Here is a 21,944-nt window from a genome sequence, read left to right as displayed (position 1 = left end):
CAATTTACTGTAATGAGAATAGTGGGTGAGAAGGAGTATGAAAAATATGAAGTTGCCAGAGAGAGAAATGATTATTAAATAATACCGAATGTACGTTCCCAATAACTGATTCTTCGAGTTCCATTCCAATCCCATTCCTAACAATGATGTATAATTTTTTCCAATGTATTCAGTTATTCTGTCATTTGAGAAATTAAAATAAAATGGCCTCTGCTCAGCCCACAAAATTAAAGTTAAATACCTTTTCATTTCACAAGGGACCATGCTATTAGTCTTTGGTTCACAATTAGTCACAAACAGGAAAATGAAGTGGACTATAAGAAACAAGCATTTAACAGCAATTTTGTTTTACCTCTATTTGTTTACCCTCCTTAAAATCCACTCTATCCCCAATCCTGGCTTCAGGGGGCAATCTCACATTGGTAAACTTTGTTCTTTGGTCTGGTTGCCATCTCAGCAGACATTAAAAGATCATATCAAATTTCACACACATATAAAATTTGATAAATGTCATAAAAATTTATGAACAAATCCAGAAATAATTTGTTAATGAACAAACCCACAGTACAGATATAAATACCAAAAAGACAATCCACATCAGATCTTTGCTGAATAGACATTAGATTGAACAAGACTGTCATATTAATTTTTGTAAATATCATATCAGTACCATTTTCATTTAGGATCATCTCGACATCATATGAAGTGGAAATTACATTTTGATACAACTTTCTCTTTTGGAAAAGTAACAACTGCAAGATTTTCAAAATGGTTGCCATGATTAACATGTTTGATATCACCATTTCTGTTTAAGAAAATATAAGACATCATAAAAAATCTTTTGGTGGAAGCACAATATCAATATAACACGCCATCCTGGAGAAGAAGCCATAACAAAATTTTCAAGATGGACATTGTGGTAGTCAAACTGGAAGTTGAATCGGCACAATTTTCATTTAGGAAGAACTTGACAGGTAAGAAGTCTTTCAGCAAAAAACCCAAACTGATGTGACAGTCATTATTTCCCTTCACCCTCATTTGTGCTTCAGAGACCCCCATTTTAAAAATAAATTTGACCCGCAGTTTTGATACCAAGGAGATTTATTTACTCTCAGTCTTGCACCCCAAGGGATATACTAGATAGTTAGTCAAATTAGTGATACAATTATCACGATGGCCACTGTGGGCGCCTTAATAGATGTCTGAGGAGCGCTCTTTTCATTTAGGACCAACTAGACACCATAAAGAGTCTTTCAGTCAAAGCTTCATGTTGATATTAGTTCAGTGGGAGTAGTGGTACAATTTTAGAATTGGCTGCCATGGTCACCATATTCGATGTCAGACTGCACTATTTTCATTTATGAACAACTAGACATCAAAAAGTCTTTTATTTTAAACAACACCTTGATATGACAATCCATTCAAGAATAATAGCAATAACAATATTCTCAAGGTGGCTGCTGTGACAACCATACTGAATGTCTGAGCAGCATTTGTTTAACTCATTCAGCCCCAGCACTGTTATCAGTATCACTGCTGCTATGCCCCAGCAGCACTAAGCTGTGTCTAGCTGCTTGTGCCCCGGAGAGTTTTTACCTATTTGTAAAAATTTTTAAACATCATGCACATGCATTCACTCTTATCTTAATTTCTTTTCTATATCCAATAAAAATCTTCAACATTTTCACCAATTATTCCAAATGAATTTGTCTACACAGTAATTTATTCCCCCCCCCCCAATTTGTCCAAGTCTTTCACAACTTATTTATACACTATTTACAAAATGATGTGCAACATATTTAGAAATATCACGTCATCAGCCCTTAATTTCATTGAAATAAACCAGGAAAATTTAATTTGATATGGTTTGAAACATTTTGCACATAAATTTATTTGGCATTGTTCACATCCAGTTGTTGGGTCAGATCAAACTTTGTTCAGTGAACACATTTGGCAGGTTTTTTTCTTTGGCATGACCACTGGCCAATGTTGACCTTGCTGAAGCAGTGTTGAACTTCTACTTCTCTTTTCCTTTTACCTACAAAGTCTCCAAGTAGTTGATGGGCAAGATTCATTCCAAACTCCAATTGGGTTCTAGCTCTTTCCCTGTTGTTTTTGGTGACGATATTATGGTTCTGCGACTTTTTTCATCAGCAAATACGAATTTACTATTGAAATGTCGAAAAGAAAGAAAAAAAACCCCACCCAGATACTTCCACCATTTCAAGGACTTTCTACCAGTGCTGTAAGTTGCTCACATTTCATCTGCATGGTCTACTCCATTCATGTACATGTAAAATTTGACTGGGAGTGGACATGGAGTATCCTTGATGGAACCATCTGTCTGCTTCCAGCTAACAGATGTGGCCTCACTGTCACAGCTGGCATACAATATAGTGATATTCTTCTTGTCACACGCAACTGTAACTCTCATGTCTTTCTGTTTAATTCATATCCATTATGAGGATCTGCTCGCACCCATACTTTTGATGCCTCTCTTGGTCACTTTTAAAGGCAAATACTGCTTAAAGCCCAGTCGTCCTGAAAATCCAATCATAACTTTGTCAATGGACACCTCACGATGTCGGTTGTATTCTCTGGTGCATGTGTTGCGAATATGCTAAAATATTGGTCGAACGTGGGCCAGCTTGTCATGACCAGGTGTTCTTCGAGGTGGGTTGTTGCTGGTGTCAGTCACATGAAAATATTTCTGTAGATTTTCAAATCTTGCACAACTAAATTTCAGTTCAACGCAGGAACTGTTGTGGGGTTTAATGACATTTTTCAGCACACAATAGGGTATACATGGCGGCCAGTATTAATGGTGGAGGAAGAACCCGGGAAAACCCCAGAAAGAACCACCGACCCACGAGAAGCTACTGGCAAGCTTTCTCACATACAGACAATGTCCGAATCCGAGACTTGAACCCATACAGAGGTGAGATGGCAGTGATCCATAACGGAGAGCACTTTAGACCACTTGGCCACTGGGGGCCCCACAGTTCAATGCAGGAAGGATGGAAAAGTTTGACTTACACCAATACATATCTTGGGCTGGTGCTGGAAGGATTCCCATTCCCACTCAGAGTTTTAATCTCATTTGGTGTTATTGGTGATACCAAGATGCATTTTTGGGCATATGCACTGGTTTCGTTTGCAATGTCTGAGTACAGTTCCTCTGGAAATAACAAATGAAGGAAAAAAAATTAATTTATCTTTTTTCCACGTCCATGTTTGTTGTAGGTCTGGGATTTGGTCCACTAAAATCATCGATTTGGACAGGCCTAAAATGATCGCTCCAATCTGCTAGATCCGCAAGAATAACATTATCATCACTATCAGCATCCTCTTCTTCTTCTGATTCAATCTCAGAAACTTCTACGTCCGAATCTAAATCTCAGAAAATATCCAACTGCCAAGTATATCTTTCCTCTGCTTGTTCAATATTTGAGATTAAACCAGCGAAACTCATCATTTTTCCACGTGCAATGTCATAAAAAATCACTGTTACATCTGCAGACAAGGTTTAGTGCTAGGATGCACAAGTTCTGAAAGAGAACAGCATTAAGGTACGCAATTTTAATTTCCCATGTAATTTTCTATTTTTTGATTGTTTTATGCAAATGTGTTTGCTAAGACTAGGTTTTATATTATCGTTTATTCAATTTCAAGGAAACGTGTTAATGCTAGAGTTCTTGTGCAATTTACCTTTGAATCTTACAGTTATTAGTGCATTGGTAGAATTGATTGCATGTGATCCAAAATTTCATAGGGTTATATGAAATAATTTCCTTTGTCTGTTAAGATAATACTGATTATTGTGAGTTAACGATAATTACCGATTTATATTTGATATTGTAGTGTTTAAATAATCTTGTAGGTTAGAGATGGCTGTGAGTTAGATTTTGGGAATTTCATGCAATAGTAATCGAACATGTAGTTGTATAGATAAAAGAATATGGTAATTGCTCACGTGGTAATGTATTACATGCCGCTGGGAAGTGACGGTAATGTTCTACCATACTAAGAATGTATGCACTGTGTGGATAGGTGGATAGCTAGTATGCTTCTGAGTAACGAAATGAGGGAATTTTATGTTCATGTAAAAAGTGGTACATAGAGAGATTATGGGGTAATTTTGTCCCTTAAGGAACATATTTCTGGTAGAGGGATGGGACAGTACGAAGACGGAATTCTGACAAAAGAAGAAGGACGAGGTCAGAATAAAAGAGTAGGAAGTCCAAGAAGGGATGTAGCATAGAGAATAGGAAGTCAAGTTAATAGAAAGACGTTGATACACACACGGTCAAGGGAGGAAGGTGATACAAATTGGTCGTGGATATTGAGCTCTTTTCACCACTTGTTATGATGTGGATAAATCCAAATTGGACACTGCTATTAAATTCAGTTGACATAATTTAGATTGAATTGGAATTGCCACATTTAATTTGTTTTGATTATATTTGTTATTTTCATTGTCTAAGGGGCTCGTACTCCTTTATTTCTTCCCAGTATTCTTGCTCAGTTCTCTGTTGAAATTATATCCTTTTTTCTCACTCCCACTGGGTTATAACATCGAGGGAGGTCATCTTCTAGATAACACCAGCCAAATCCAATTAACCACCCGCCCCCCTTACTAAGAGGACGATGTTACACTATGACCATCCACATGAGTGGCAACTTCATTTCCATTTTGGAGCAACCAGACATCAGCTTTGGTAGCCATAATTAGACATCAGATTGGCACCATTTACATTTTTTAAAAGTCAACTACATGTAGACCATGCAGTGAATGTGCGTGTTAAACTACATGGTATGATTCAAGTAGTTTATGAGTAGTCATAGCAAACTTGTGTTAATGGATGGTCAGATGATGGACAACAGAGCATATCATGAGCTCTCAGGTCTATGACCAGTAGAGTTAAAACAGGAAATTGAATCAAATTAGACATATTCAAAGCTTAAATGGTCTGGAAAAAGGGACAGGCAAACTCAATAATCTCTGGTACAAAAATGTTGAAAAACATCACTTTCACAATTTTCCTAATGTTCATTCTTTTACCCTAAATTGAAATGTTCCCTCTTCTCTCAATCTGATTAAAATCAGATCTCCACAGTCCTATGTGAGGATCTGACAGCAACTGCTTAGTGGTCATGTTCTGGAGGCCTTTGTTATTCTCATAATCGCCAATTTTTTCAACCAATCAGAGAAAGTTTTATATCTTTGCATTTGGGAGACTGAACAGTATGGCCGAAGAACATCAGTATGTGCCAATTGATTTCATTCACTTTCAGAGGTCACTAGAACACGACCCCTAACTGGTTTGTCTGATCTTCACCTACAACTGGAGATCTGATTTTAATCAAATAGCTCTTCTGTCAACAACTAAAAGTATATGAAGTACAGGGTCTTAATCATTTTCACATGGCAAGTCTGGGACATAAGGCATGCATAGGTAAGAAAGCCAATCAAACATTCAGATCCACAATTATTTCACCGACTGGTCTATTGACTTTTCCACAGACAGCCAGCATAAACTTGTGTGCATTACAAGCAGAACGTCTGTAGGATTCATATAAATTGGCAAACAATATTTGGAAGGGGGGAGGGGACAACATTTTGAGCTTAAGACTACAATTTATCGCAGATTTTCAAACTGTGTGAGAATCACACAAATGTGCAAAAAAGATGCAGCACTGTAGAATGAAAAATACAATGTAAATATAATTCAGATCAAAATTTAAAATTATTATATAAATGTAACGAAGTCCTCATATTACAAAATTTTATTTTATGAACCTATCTGAACAAAGGGAGAAACAACTAGGCCTCAGAAATCTATAGTATAAAACCAGAAAACAGGAGCAAGGGAAAACAATAAAAGAAACAGAGTGATAAATGCAGAATTTAAAAACACAATATAACATGAAACTTACTCATTTTCAAAAGCGACCGATACCTCATCCTGAAGAATATTTTTCACAATTGCCTGCAAAACAAAAAACATTCATTTCAGTGAGTGCACCCAAGCCGATCTCTGAGGCAGTATTCTGCAATCCATAAATCAGTTTACTTTATCCTAAAAGAACACAAGGACCATTAGCAGAACATTACAGACCCAACTAAGACTGCAATGTTTACCAACAATTATAAGCATGTACATGGACTACAATAATCGAAACAATACAAATTAACTGAATCAATTCAAGTCTCAACCCTCCTCCCAATCAGAACATTAGTTTAACAGCTGACAGCTAATTAATTAATGTAAGCCAATGATAAGCAATGTGAATACTGTACTTCATTCAGGTTGCGACTCTTTGCTGTATGTCTTTTACCCCTAATTATGAAGGATTCAGTTTGCAAGACACTATTTGCTGAATATAAGATAATTTGTGTGTGTGTGTGTGTGATTTGAACTTTTAACAGGCCTTTAACAATTTTTTTTGTCTTGTCACTATGATGTCCCACCCAGCCATATTATCCTGACACCAGGCAGACCAGTCCTAACACTAACCTCTTAATAGTGAGCGCCTAGCAAAGCAGCTGTAAATACCATTTTTATAAGTCTTTGATATGACTCAACTGGGGTTCGAACCCACAACCTCATGCATCTAAGACAGAGGCCTAACCACTTAAGACACAGAAGCGTTAAGCGTTAATAATTTATATAAAACAACCATGATTGAAAAATAATGTAAGAAGATGCACTGCCTGGACAGGTACACAAGATTACACCTGATGTACTACTGGAGATTTCTTACAATCAAAAATGTAATAAACATAACTGACAACTATAATAACATGGTTTATCTATTTTAAAGCAGATTTCCATTTAAAACTCATTTAAAAACATTACTAAGTCTATAAACATTAAAAAAGAATGCAAATTAATTAATATGGGGGAAATATTTCCTTGTTCATGTCAATGGACAAGCAAACAGATGAAGATATTTGCATGAAAATAAGAGAAATTAAAGAAAGAATACTGGATGTTGTGACGACAGTTTGTGGTGACTTCATACAAAGTATTTCGGTATGATGGAAATAAAACAAAATTATAATTGTTACATAAGTTACTTTCATACAATGCTGAACAAAGTTACAATACTAATGAAGTATATAAAAAATGACTTCTACTGGCTTTAAAATGAAATAAATGGACAATATGTGGATTTCCACTTTTGGTAGATTAGGAAGTCTCTTTCTGCCTGCCCACTAGCCCAATGTGTCATCTCCTTTCCTTGGGTTCTTGCTTGGTGCTAGTTTTAGAAGGTTAAATGGTCCCAGATACAATGGCCTTTCATGAATCCAACAATATTTTCAGATTCTGGCTTCCTGTTCAGAAAAAGGCAATTGGCAATGCTTTTAGGATCATGAGATGATTGCAGTTTTGTTACAATAACACCTGCAGAAAAGCCACTCTGATGGGACAATGTTCCTGGAATGAAAAAATGTTTCTCTGAGTCATATAACTGCCTTAGTTTCAACTGACAGTGGAACTAAAACAGAAATTATGTCCCTCAAAATAGTCCTGTAACAAGAAAGCCCTGGGTTGTGTACATAAGCTTTCTGCACTAGATGCAGTTGTATTATCACAAACTAGTGTTGCAGCAGGTGCATTGTTATCCTGATGGCATTAGTGCTTAATGCTGCATGGTTTCAAATGACATAATTGTTTAATGCAGCTGGGATTCAACTCCCGTCATTTTTCTGATATTGAAATAACTGCAAAAACAAGATTTCTTCATATAGATATGTTTAACAGCACTCCAAAACAGTTTAATTTTTTTCTCAATATCTCTATTAGGAAAAAAACTTATGCAACTTTTAAGTTCAAAAATATTTACAAATTCCTAATATTTGTGTGTTATATAAATGTAATCAGATTATGTAGCAGTCATGGAACCAAAGTAAAATGTTCTTTCCATAAAAAAATGTTTTCACTTTTTTTTTAGTTGAGATATTATTATGAAATTTGATATTCTGATTGCATTTTTCCTGCTGAATGCATTACTCTCATTAAATATGTTGTCAGACTTTAATATTTTCATTTATAAATAAAAAGCCTATAAACATTTCACAATTTTTATGACATTTAACTTTATACAAATATATCAAAGTAGCAATTATTTATATGTATGTAAAACTTTGAAAACAACAAAAATGCAACGTTTATTCATAATTGTTATTGCTGAATGGACCAGGGAATGCAGCCATCTTTCACTTAGAACTAATGTTTCAATATCATAGACCTGCAAAATAATTTATCCCTATCAGACTTTGTATTGTTTGTTTTGAATTTTGAAAACATTATTGATCTTATCAAATGTTATCAATGCATAGGGAATTTAAGAACCCACATTAAGTGTGTGTATAGGCTACTTTTGCTACACACGTGAAAGTGAGGAAAAAAATGGCATACCGAAACTTTGCATGTGTGACAGTCACATTAGTGATGCAATTTTTGTATCATTATCAGACAATGTCCCATTACAAAATTTAAACAAATGCAATAACATAATGAATATAAGGTTGAACATATTTTAAAACCGATGAAAGTTCAGATATTTACAGCATCGACAACTTGAGCCTATTTATAGTGGATGTAAAATCTATGCTTTGCGTGTTCATTTTGTGACTGTATACTGTCTAAACCAAACAAGCGTTAATACGATAAAAAAATCATCTTAGCATGTTCTTCTGGCACACCAATTTGTACGAAATTAATAACAAGTTTAGTTTTGGAACATCAGCTGTGGAAAAGCATAGTAAACAAATTTTGTTTAATCTTAGTACTTTTTGATGTTACACTGGAAGTTATAACAGGTAAAATGTTAAACAGTTAAAGAGATTTCTTACTCTAATCGTAAGTGGTATGACTTTTTTTGTATGAACACCCAGAGGAATACATGCTGAGAGGATTTGGTTTGATAACCTGCTGTGTGAGGAGAGAATGTTTCCAAAGTTGAAGACCTTTCCCATGAAAAGCATTGTGCAAGAAATGTTGTCAAGGAGAATTAAGTCAGGTCATCCACTTTACACACAAAACTGAATTAAATTCAGAAATCAAAACTGTCACTCAAAGCTTAAGAAAAGTTAAAAGTTAGTATTCTTCTAGTTACAATTATTTTTTCAGTTTCCCTTTCATCGATTCAATTATCCTCTGATTGAAATATAACATCAACCCATTAAGTACTAACGTATAAATCAAACCAACTGTACATATTACGTATATGCTTTAATCAGTTATTAGATGCTTCATTTGGGCAGATTAGTTTTCTAAATAGTGATACATAAATCTAAATAGCCCATGTGTCTGTATGTTGTTTAAGTACATTAAAAAGTTATTTGCATATGTAGGAGATAACTTAATTAAAACTACATAGAACATATTTTGATACATTCAAATTATACAAATCAATTGTTCGGCATGGTTTATTATGAGAGAGAGAGAGAGAGAGAGAGAGAGAGAGAGAGAGAGAGAGAGACAGAGAGAGAGAGAGACAGACAGAGAGGGGGGCTGACTGTACATAGGTCAATTTACCAGCAAAAGAAGAGGACGCTGGATTTTTTTTTCTTATACAAAAAAAAAAAATCAGTGAGCATTGACAATTGTATACTTTGTATTCCCATCCATGTTTAATATTTAGGTTCAGAAAATGATGTTACTTGGCTATTCAAAATGTACACAGTGCAGAGTCCAATAGATCTCTAAGGCGGGCTGCACGGTTGTTGTACAAGTTGCGTGCTGGCCAAATATTCTGAATTTTGTTTGACCATGATACACTTATTATAACGATTAGACTCTACATTTTCTGTTCAGACCTTTAGTAATGTAGTGACAGTGCAAAATTTAAACTATTCAGAACTGGCAATATTTTGGGGGCACGTGCTTTCAAGTCAAGGGAGGTAATTTTAAGTGTTACTATCAGTAACTCCTTTGTAATCATGAAATCATCTCTAGTTTAGGAATAGAAAGCGATAACAAAATTGTGCTAACTGACAGTCAGTTGATATCAAAATACAGACAATATCCAACCCATAAGCTCTTTTGGCCTATGATAAGTAGAACTAAAGATGTCTGCATGTCATGTCACAACTATATATAGACTAATAGCAACTGACACCTTTTAGGGTAATTCAGCAAATTTAATCTTACTGCAAGTAAGTTTTATCTCCCAGCATGTAACATTACAATTTTGAAGCTTTCACATGTAGCTGAATTTTGAATAAGAGCATTTTGTACACACTGCATGCAGAAAGACTTTCCCTGCAACATGTACAATTTTGACTAAGTGAATCACAATTAAATGTAATACAGTGGACCATCTCTGCAGCTATAAATCTTAATAAATGCAGCTAGGTTGATTATTTTATGTTCAGGATGCAATCTGTCTGGCTGACCCTAGTTTGTGTCAGTTGAACATAAACATTCATTTCTACAGGTAGCTTCTTACAACAAAAAACAAACTGATTTTCAATAGTTGTGACTGGAGTAAATATACATGTAGATTAGGGAGTATGATCCAGTATGGTTACCTAACAGGTGCCCTGTTTCTCAGATCTTTATATCTCCATGGAGACTGAACCAAAAACTACATGCAGATATATCATTAGGAATGTAAATATATCATTATATAACATTGGCCAATGGAAAATCACGAACTAAACAACTGTCCAATTTATAAATTTTGTCAACAGGATGTCAAGCAATCCTATTTTCTTTGGATCAAACACTCAATGATCGAATGAAAAATAGCAAAAGAAAAGGAACAAAATTGACCAAACAAAATTTTTTAAGCATAACACCAGAAATGGATTTTTCGTAGCTTAAACCCTTTATGTTTGATAGCAAATCTTTTTTCCCCAATGTGTAAACAGTACTTGATATTAACATATTAACCCCTAGCGATGACTTAACAGGGCAGGAGGTAGTAGCCCACTGCCGAGCTCTGTAGTGTCATGGTCATGCATGATACACTAAAGTGGGTGGTATTATAGAAAGGTAGACAGATGTAGCTCTACAATGATACCAAATAATCTGGAACATCTAGTTGCACTACAAAATACAGATAAAATACTCATTTTTTAACCCAAAAATTCGCTTGTGGTCGGAATCCTATATTTAGATTTTTTGGTCTCAGATCTAAGGCAAACCGGCATGAACTGCAAACAGACAGATGACCCTTTCCAAAAAGTAGGATAAGATGGGCATTTGGAATAAAGAGTGGTCTCCATAGAAAAATAATGGCTCCGTTTAGCAAAAAAAAAAAACCATCCTAACTTTAATCCATCTGCTTATGCGCGAGTCAAACAGCCACTGAAAAACGATGTTTCTAACACAACTAGGTGGTATGTTATTGAAAGATCACAGGGGATTTGGGGTTTTCAGATCTATTCAGAAATAGCTTTCAAAATGTGTTTCCTACTTGATTTTCAGGCGAAAATGACAAAATGCTCCAGGGGTTAATGTGTTAAACCCTTCAGTATTCATGTGGACACTGTATATACACCAAACCAATATATTTTTCCAAAAATAGCAATGATGGCATCTCATGTAAAAGACTTTAAAAATTTCATGATTAAATGCAACATATTTTTATACAGCAAAAGTAAACAAGAGGTACAAGTTAGTCTGATGTCACTCACCTAGCATACAGTACAGCTCACGAGACTTTTTTCTTTTATTATGTTATTGTAACAATATAATTGATAGGAAGTTTAATATCAATTGATTCTTGAAATAGTTTCTCATTGTAAATCTAGAATGACATCTCGTGCTATCCGTGGGTGATCAACATTCATTGACTATTTATTCAAACTTGTTATCTACTTGATCATAGTTTGAGCTACATGTATTTAAGTGCAACACACCAAGTCATTAGTGGGATAGAAACGCACCTTTTCCATGCTGAAATTAAAATATAATTCCGATGCTAACATTTTATAAGTGTTTACAATCTTCACTGGATTGATTTTTGCTGAACATCTGTTGGGGCCAAGTGTTTATTAGGGAGAGACCATTTAATTGTCTAAAAAAAAAGAGGGGGAGGAGGAGTAAATCCTTGAAAACTATTGTCTTATACTGATTTGTGGTATAAAAAAGGCCACTGTGCTATTTCTTTCTTTACCTGATACAAAATTATATTGTGATGAATTAAATATTAAAAAAATATTTGAGTTGGAAATAATAATTTAGCCTCATAAATTAAACTGCCAGTCCCTTACAGTACATATGCATTAATAATTTAACTAACTAATGGTTGTGAAAATATACGTTCAATCTCGTAAATAGGCCATTACTACTTAAGGACTAAATATGTACTTCGCATTTCAGTGTAAATTCAGTTTTATTTTTTGTTGTCTGTGTTTTAAAACTGAAGCTGCTGCTATCTGGAATTTAATTATCCATACCTCAGAGGATTACTTTTCGTCTTTAAAGAGTAGAAAAATTTACACTCTTCAAGAGAAGCTTAGCAAGGTAGGTCTCTTGTCAAGTCATCATGTTAAGTTTTCTAAATTTACGAAATAAACAAGACTTTTAAATTTAATTTCTACAGTCCTTATATGTGATCAAAATAAAGATTACTGGTATTTTATTGTTAATCTCTCATGATGAATCAATCGTTCCCATATGTGGTCTTCAATAATTGGCTGTTCAAATGTCAATTAACAATGCTGATCATGCTTCACGGTGGAGATGCTGGTTGAGGCATGGTGGTCAACTGTAAGTATTTTACTGCTCCACCGTGGAGCGAAAGTAGAGGGGATTAAGTCCCCCAATGCAATGTGTGGGGTTCTGAAAATAGATGCAAGCTGTATGTTATATAGCTTAACAGTTGACGATTTTACTAAGCAGGCTTTTGGTAGCAATGTCAACCACTGGTTGATTTGAAGCCATTTCCTAATTATGCAAGCAGCTTAACCAATAAAATATTAGCTTACATAGACAGAGTGAACATTGCGGAACAGAGGAAAAAAATGACTTCGATAGCAGCAAAAATAGTGAAAATATATAGATCTGAAAATGATGCAAATTGACGAGAATCAGAAATGGGGAGCAGACATTTGCTTGACAGACTCTGATGGAGAATTTTCAGGATTTTAATCAGACGAGATTGACAGTGACATCGAAATAACTACTGGAGATAACAGCGGTAGTGATGAGAATGAAAACGTTGAAGAGGATGGAGAAGAAGAAAATGAAAGAAGAGCTGATCGATGGATCGTAAATGATAAAACACACATTGACAAGAGGCTATACACAGGACCAACAATGGATTTAGACCCTGATGCAGATGCATTTAATTTTGGGGAGCTTTATTCTTTTTAAGAATCGTTAAATAAAGGTTTGGGAAATAAATGTTGTTAACACGAGTGTTCATTATTCAAGGTTTGTTAAGTGGTTTATTAGTTTCTAATTTTCAGTGAGAATTCTAAGGAAGAAAGGTAAGTACAGAGGAAGGAAAATATGCCCATTTGTGTACAATATTCACAGGATGTCAAGTTTACAAGAGAGACAACAAGTGGAATTTCTGTGTACATAAAATAAGACTTATTTTCATGTGTTGATGGTGTTAATAATTATGTGTGAATTCATAATGGATTTTATGTTTTATTCATGGCAAGAGAAGCAAACTGGCAAGTACATGTACATCATTTGTTTTCACCTGTATGCATTAGTTTTATTTCTGCATGTAGCATGAAATTTATACCATTATATATGCAATTTTTTTGAGAACTGCTGTGCCAAATTTCAGCTATTAAACGAATACAAATAAAATAACAAATTTATTGCAAGTAGCCCCCTCTATAAAAATCTGCAAGCCAAGTGATGTCAACAAGTCTCAGGGATACAGGCACTGGTAAGGCTTACACTGCTTAGGTGATCTCTGCAAGTATGCTGTAGGGGACTGGCTAGCTGTATGGCTCAGGGGTTAATGTGTTAAATGTTGACCAGGATGCTTGCTGAGAATGTTCGTAACGTGACATACATGAACAGGTAAGTTATGTGATATGTGATAAAATAAGAGAATTCTTCAGACAGTCGCAAAAAGACTTAACATAAATTGTTTATCTTCAATAACAAATAAAATGAAAGAATTCAGTGTGGAAACATCAGTATTTTCTTGGCTCTCTCGAAATGATCACTAATGACAGACATCAAAACCAGCCACACAAGATTTATAGACCAGAAGTGTCCTACTGATATGCGTGAAAACAACCTTATTATTGACATCTGGCCCTTTTGCAGTAGAAATAATTTTTTTATTTCTGACCAACGTGTGTGCAAATCACGTCACATAGATGTAACAAAAATGGCAGACATAAATCTTGATTACTCTTTAGTGATTCATTTGTATTATTATTTTAAGATTTAAGAAGACAGCACTCACATGCACCTAATTACACTAAAATAAATACAGCATTTTCAATTAACGATTGTGTATAATCTGATTAATTCTAATTAACATATGCATCTTGCATAACATTTATGGAACAGAACTGGCAGTCATAATAACGATTCTTGACTACTGTTTAAGAAAGTTGCACACTGTAACAGTGCTTTGTTTTGCATCAGATTTTGTAATAATTTATATTCATTGAGTACTGTCAAGAGACTCTATAGCAATAGCATCAGATAACAATATGGGCCAAAAATGTCCTTTGACATCAAGTGCTTAGTTGTGGTCACCCTAAACAAGTTGGTATGCCAGGAGCATGCATGAAGGTCAAGAAGTACATAAAGCATCAATATTATTTCTGCAAATGGAAATAATGCAACAGAGTATAAATACAGGACTATACCAATAAAGTACATACATGTACTAATACATTACAGACCCAACATACTAAATAATTAATAGATTGTTCATAAATATTTCTGTTTTCTGATCACATCAGAATTACCATTGGCAGCCAAGAAGCTGAATACAAAATATTATCAAAAGATACAGTGTAGCGACTTCCAGCACCATACCTGTCAATTGCTGGCTGCCAAATACTTAATGAATTCTAAATGAAAGAAATAAAATTTTAATACCAATTTAATGGAATATGAAACAATGGTGCAATTTTTGCTGTTCCATGCGAATTGTAAATGTTACCAATATTCTAAAAAAAATACTAGGGAAATGTTTTACATGAGAGTATTAGTAAATACCTAATGTAATAATTGTTACTTATGGAGTATGAGTACATGATAAATGATGCATTAGATATACATCTTAAACATAGAGATCATCATCATGCAGGGCTCGAATTTAACACAAATTTCTTTGTAGCCAGAAGGACTAGTATATTGAGAAATTTACTAGTCCTGCCAAATCTTTACTAGTCCTGTCCACTGATCAATGTCACAGACTTGTATTGAGATTAACAACAATTTTATTTCATAAATAACATTATCATATGAAATGCAGAAGTACAGAAGTATAAATCCCACTTCAAATCATCTATCAGTCAATTCACATTTCTTGTTTCTCAAGATAACCTGGATCCAATTCCAGAAAGGGATCCAGGTTCCTTTCTCGTCCTCTACCTGCACTCGGGGTCCATATGTGGTTTGTTCTGGTCTCCTTACCCGTCTCCGTAAAACATTGCAGTGCAGTGGTGATCACCTTCGGGATCCATTCTGCCTTTTCTACATTATCAATTGCTAGGAACAATTATTTAATCTCTCCTCCTTTGCGAATTCCAATTCTCTTTGTGTTGCACACAGCTTTCATGTACGTTTACCGATTCAGTTTTAGAAACTGAACAACCGGCAACAAAACTGGATGTTTTCTCTGTGTTTGTTTTTGCGAATTCCGTACACCAGTTAGACCGCATAACATTCTTTTCCTCATCATAATTCGTCCATTCCCTCTCTTTTGTCCATGTCTTCTGAAACGCTTGATTATGCCTTTCCCTATCCTAAGACTTATTCCTGTCTTTCATGTCATTTTCATTCAACTTTTGCTTTTTTCCGGTGGCTAAACACTTTCTATAAAACGCCACATTTTGCCTGTTTTATAAGGAGGGAATTGTGCCTCATGTTGAAATACGAGATGTTACAGTATAGCTGATGCGAATTAGTTAAAGTGAGGAAAGGAATGGCACAGTGTCCTTTATATCAGAAAGTCAAAGCAAAAAACGCATTTCAAAACACGTGCCTTTGCCCCAGCTTCCCCTAAAATTAAATTGGCCTCTCCCTAATAAAGACTTGACTTCAGCGGATGTTCTGCGGGATTAAAGCAGTGGCTATTGTAAACACTGTTATAAAACATTAGCATCAGAAGATAATGTTAGTTTCAGCTTGGAAAATGTGTGTTCCCATTAAACAAATCCATCTGACTCGTCGCGATGTATTTAACAGCTCCAATTACGGTCTCATCATTAATAGCGTAAGTTTGATAATTTTTCAATGTATTGCTGAAATTAATAAGCCGGAAAATTTTCAAATCTTAGATGCCCATGCTCAGAGATTTTAATTCCCAACAAATATACGACTTTCTGCTTGGATATCTTCACGTGAAAAAATATAAAACTATTCTTATCATCATAGAAAAAGTAGTTGTATGGAAAGGATGTCAATAAAGTAATCGTAATAAATCGATCTAATTCTTATAATTATTTCGATGCAAATGTAAAATATGCAGTTTTCCGATTGTGACTGTTTGAGTGTTTGGCAAGCGAGCCAAAAAAAAAAAAAAAAAATTACACAAACATACAAACTAATTTCTTTGAATGGTTTTTGCCGTGTTCGTTTGTGTGGTTTACCAATTTCTAGTTTGTCACTGTGGTCAATTGAATACAGTGTGATACCAAGTCATTTTTCATTTAATTCGTTATCACACTAATTAGGATCAATTACCCAAGTCCCGTTGTTAATGACGGGACCATAATTGGCACTGTTAAGCGAAATACACAAAATCGGATGGCTTCTAACCCACATTTTCGAGGCATAAATTGACTTCATCTTTTCATGCTAATATTTTATGACTGTGTTTACAATGGTCATTGCTTTGATTCTACAGAACATCTGTTGAAGTCAAATCTTTATTAGGGAATGGCAAAAACCAAGTGCTGACTGTTGATAACCGAAACTTACTAGCCCATCGGACTATTAACATTATGAAAGTTACTAGTCCGACCGGAAATCTACTAGCCTCGGGCTAGCGGACTACCGCTAATTTCGAGCACTGAGATGCTGCTGCTTTTATTCATTATGTAGTTGTAATAGATTTCTGTTAGTTATTATCCATAAAATAAAATAAATCGTCAGTTAAATGTTTATTTTATATGCCCTGTTATGTGTGTTACAATTAAATGACTGCAATGATTTATATTCATTATTTTGAAAGGAAACCCGACAGTTACCTTCCAACTGTTATCTGAAGATAAGAAACTAGATCACTGATCCACAACAAATTTGATGTGGAAATGAAACATTTATAACTTGGAACTATTAAACTGGTGCAAAAGAATGTAACGATAATGCCAAAAGTGTAATGGTTGATACTTATGCATAGCATTAGCTGAAAAGCATCTTTCTTTTGGTATATATTCATCATCACTAAGCATGTTGAGCTATTCTTACCCTGGTAGTTTAATATTGACGTTTAGTGACAACTTTAACATCCAACATTTTACGAAGTACCTTCTTCTAAGAATGCAACTGATCATATACCTTACCAAAGCCTTTTGTAATTTTGTTAAAATTTGCCTTTTTTTATTTAAACCACTGCCTTGCAGGATGTATCCTTCTGACACACTAGTGGAAACACATACCACAACTATAATAGTTGTTATACATACAAGCACATTCAATAGAGATTGCATTTATCCTTAAGCAGAGGTCTCGCTAGGATTCTAAAACTAGTCCAGGACTCCCGATTCGGTAAAAATAGGAGTCCCACCATCAAAGGTTGCAGTCCCCTCCAGGGGTCAAGCTATACTTGAATTTTAGGGAAAGGTTACTTCTCCTTTTGGACGGAACAGGGATAGGTGAGAGCTCAACAGGAAGAAGTGGACACGAAGCAAGAAACGCAAGATATATACATATATAATGTGTCCTCCCCAAAAAACTATGAAAATTAGAAAGAACTATTGGTTGCCATTGAGTTTAATTGCTACATTCTTTATAACACAGACACAGCTCTTGTTCGTCCATCAGAGTGAGACTGACATTTGTCAATCCAAGTAAGGACTAATTCCAAGCACTAAGCTAGGGATCACACACTTTCTTGCACTTAGCTAATGTCCCATCCGAATTATCAATTCTAGCAGCTTTAGCAATTTTCTGACTCTCGTTACAATCTTTGCAATTTTGCAATTTAACCGCAAAATACTTACCCAAATTTACGAATGGCATTTTGTCTAAGTCTCAACATGTCTTGAGTCTGAGGTCACATGCACCGCTTATTCTGCTACATTCGGAAATGAACACAATAACGAAAGCTAAAGTTGTTTATTTGATGTACTTTTATAAATTACCACATGTACATCTCTGGGTCTTTCTGCCTCTGAATTCAATCACAGTAAATATCAGTACATTTTCCAACCCGGCTGCCAGTCAAAGCCTTTGAACTTGCCACCCAGCTATTGCATCATGTTCTTTTAATGTACTCTTATAATGGCAACAGGTACATCAAGGGATCTTTCAGTCACTGCATTCTGTCATTGTAAATATCAGCACAGCTAACTGATCAACACATTTTCCCAAAATGCAGGTGGCTGAAGCAGGACTGGCAAGTCTTTGAATTTTGCCACACACCTATTACATGCATATGGAGGACTCCCGCCTCAGTGATTTTCTGCGTCCCAGATCAAAAATTGGCATCCAAATACACGTAATCAAGCATTACGGAGACCTCTGCTAAGTATAAGGTTTATACAGGATAAGTAGTTCCTGCCAAGTACTTTTCATGATCTTTAGACAGATATTATGAACAAATGACTGATAATAATAATACCAGATGATATAAATTTTAACTATCAAAATGATGGAATTACATGCAGTGAACAAAGTGAGAAAAAGAAGTGAAATGTAAAACAAGCAAATAAATCATTTCATAGTATGTATTTCAGAAACATAGGAATTGTCTTCTCTTTTTAACAGTACCAGCCACAACTGCATTTTCAATATGGAGAGTTTGATAGCCACTGAGTTACAGGTACAAGTGTAATATGACTGTCAGTTACGGCATTCTCACCACATGGCACTGTGATGTTTGCTATAGGAAATTAAAAAAATTCTACTTTATCTTTTAAAATACATTTTCTGCAAAACAAATTGCACCTGCACCTTTGAATGAGTTTAAGTTAATTTTTTTTATAATTTCTGAACAGCCCTTAATTACTGGTATACTGCATAAAGTGATTACCCCTACAATGTAAAACATATCACATATTTTTGTTTTGGTGCTATGTCTTAATGTTTAGATAACAGTGTTGTATACATGTTCTGGTGTAGTGACACTGGAATGATACCACAACTGAAGCTTTCCACAATTATCTTAATGTTATGTTGATTTAGGCAGACATTACTATGATGTCTTTTTTTAAATATAAATTTAAATTCTACACACAAGTAAATGGAAGCGTTTTCAAAGTTCATTTGACCTACATTTCAGTTGGTTAGAATGCGATGGAAGCTGGGAATGCCAAAATTGGATAAAATGACGATAAATACCTTCAACAAAATGAAGCTATTTAAACACTTTCATCAGTATTAGTACACTTTTACTCGTTTCATTAAAAAAAAATATTCTTTGTAGTAGTACCCAGGGCAGCTACGCGTGGTATCGGCAATTCCAACCCACTAAAGGGAAGCGCTGATCTCACTCCCCTGAAATCTGAAACGGTGTGAAAGGCCAAAGAAAATTCGGACCAACTATTGTTCCAATTCTCCCCAAAACTGGAGTTTAAACAAATGGAAAAGTTATTGACTCCACGGGAAGGAAAAAAAAACATTGCACATGTTCATAAACTCTTTTCCCAAAAACTTCAGAGCCGACAATTAATATAAATGTCAACAACGCGCGTTCAATACATGTATCGAAAGTAGGAATCCATGTTCATTGCTCGATACCATGCTGAAATGCCATAAAACGCACGACCGCAAGATCAAACGTCAACAAAGTAATAACCTGCTGATTTCTCCAAGTGTTGTATAATTATTTTGGAACAAAATATATTGTCCTGCCAAAAAGTACACTGCTTTGTCTTTAAATTGTAGCCAAACAAGATTAATACCTTGTAATAAGCACCGTTACTCCCTCGAACTTCGACCGCTAGATCGTCCATTTTAGTGAATGCTTCAGCAGTGCATTTTGGGAAATATCATTCCCGTGAGAAAAAGAAGAAAGCTTTTTCTTTTATTCCCAAATTAATTCTGATTTATTTTCACTTTAAATTTAAAAAGGTTATAGATTTTTATAATTAATTATCAGACGGCATTAATTGGCACGCATAAACTGGATGTACAATTCATGCTCCTTACAATGTAAGATTAAACAAAAGTACAAGTACCAGTCATTAATTTGAACACTATTTAGCATTCGGAGTAACATCTTTCTTTCCGTTATGTCTGGATTGAGTTGAGCAACCTAACCTATCGCGTGGTTCCATGAGATCTTCGCAAAGGTATGGGCTGGTAAAGGTCTCATTCGGTAAAACATATGGATCCGTCGATCAAATGATGCCTTCGTTTGGATTAACTGGTGTAATTTACGAAACCAGGAACTTGCACACATTTCGATGCATTCGCAACTTTTCGGTCAATATATCGGTCAGTCCAATCAGAAACAGTACTTAATAAATTTCTGCGTATTCTTTTTGCGAGGAAATTTCCGGCGAACAATATATATATATATATATATATATATATATATATATATATATATATATATATATATATATATATATATATATATATATATATATATATATATATATATATATATATACTGCATTGACATACATCTATAATACGAGTCACATAGGTCATGTATGCGCATTTACTCATTTTAAATTAAATATAAATTGTTCTTTTAAAATTTAACACTAATTTTCTTTAACCAAAGTCTATTAAATCCTGATTATTTAATGCTCAACACCTTAACTGTCATCAAGAAACTTCCAGACGAAAATTATCTATCGCTGGCCGTGGACTAAACTTGGGTTAAAATAAGAGCGCGTTGAGTGGAATCGTCACAATCGAGGGTAGTACGAATTTGTTTATCAATACGCGCAACTTGCATTATGACATCGCAGTGCGCGAGATTCAATTCGGAATGTACTGGATCAGACCTTTAGTTTCATTTCGTACAAAAATGTATACGTACTTTAACATTTAATTTGCCGTAAGCATCTCTCGGTGAGTCTAAATAAAGAACTCCAAAGGAATATGCATGTATAAGAATCTAAATGTACAATCAAATTCTAAAAATTGACACTCATTACTGAAATAGTCGGTGTTGAATGCCTACATGACCCGTGTGACTTGTATTATCAGGCATGTTTCATTCTGCAACATCGCAGCTAAATAAGCGATTTTGAAAAACACCGAAACTTGCGAAATTTGAAGCAAATTTTTGCCTTGCAGAAATAGCCGATATATTCCAAATGGCGTGCGCGCGCGCGCACACGTGTGTGTGTGTGTGTGTGTGTGTGTGTGTGTGATTTGGATCTTTTTAACCTAGCTTTAACATTTTTTATTCGTATCTCTACGATGTCTGCGTGTGGCAGTTCATAGTGATGTCTAGAACTGGGGCATCATACAGCAGACATGTAAGCATCATGTCCCACCCGGTCGCATTATCCTGATACCAGGCCAGTTCTAACACTAAACTCCTACTGCTGAGCGCCAAGCGAGGCAGATGCTGGTAGCATTTTTTTTTTAAAATAAATATTTGGTGCGACACGGCCGGGGTTCAAAGCCGCGACCTCCCGCATC

At 35.0% G+C, this 21,944-nt stretch overlaps 1 protein-coding gene across 1 annotated transcript in view; it reads right to left on the bottom strand.

Annotated features, from left to right (window-relative positions):
- Nucleotides 1-20,300, bottom strand: part of LOC149799967 (fragile X messenger ribonucleoprotein 1-like) — a 38,064-nt gene extending 17,764 nt beyond the window's left edge. Inside the window, exons 1-3 of the mRNA XM_089958322.1 lie at nucleotides 20,243-20,300; nucleotides 5,938-5,990; nucleotides 353-452 (exon numbers count right to left, since the gene is read on the bottom strand). Coding sequence (XP_089814448.1) covers nucleotides 353-452; nucleotides 5,938-5,990; nucleotides 20,243-20,293 — 204 coding nt within the window. The 5' untranslated portion in view covers nucleotides 20,294-20,300. The remainder of the gene's footprint in view (nucleotides 1-352; nucleotides 453-5,937; nucleotides 5,991-20,242) is intronic.
- Nucleotides 20,301-21,944: the final 1,644 nt, after the last annotated feature.

The sequence above is a fragment of the Sinohyriopsis cumingii genome, chromosome 5 (assembly GCF_028554795.1).
Source record: "Sinohyriopsis cumingii isolate HCF-2022 chromosome 5, ASM2855479v2, whole genome shotgun sequence".
Taxonomy (NCBI): Eukaryota; Metazoa; Mollusca; class Bivalvia; order Unionida; family Unionidae; genus Sinohyriopsis; species Sinohyriopsis cumingii.
This window is presented reverse-complemented; position numbering and strand designations above follow the sequence as displayed.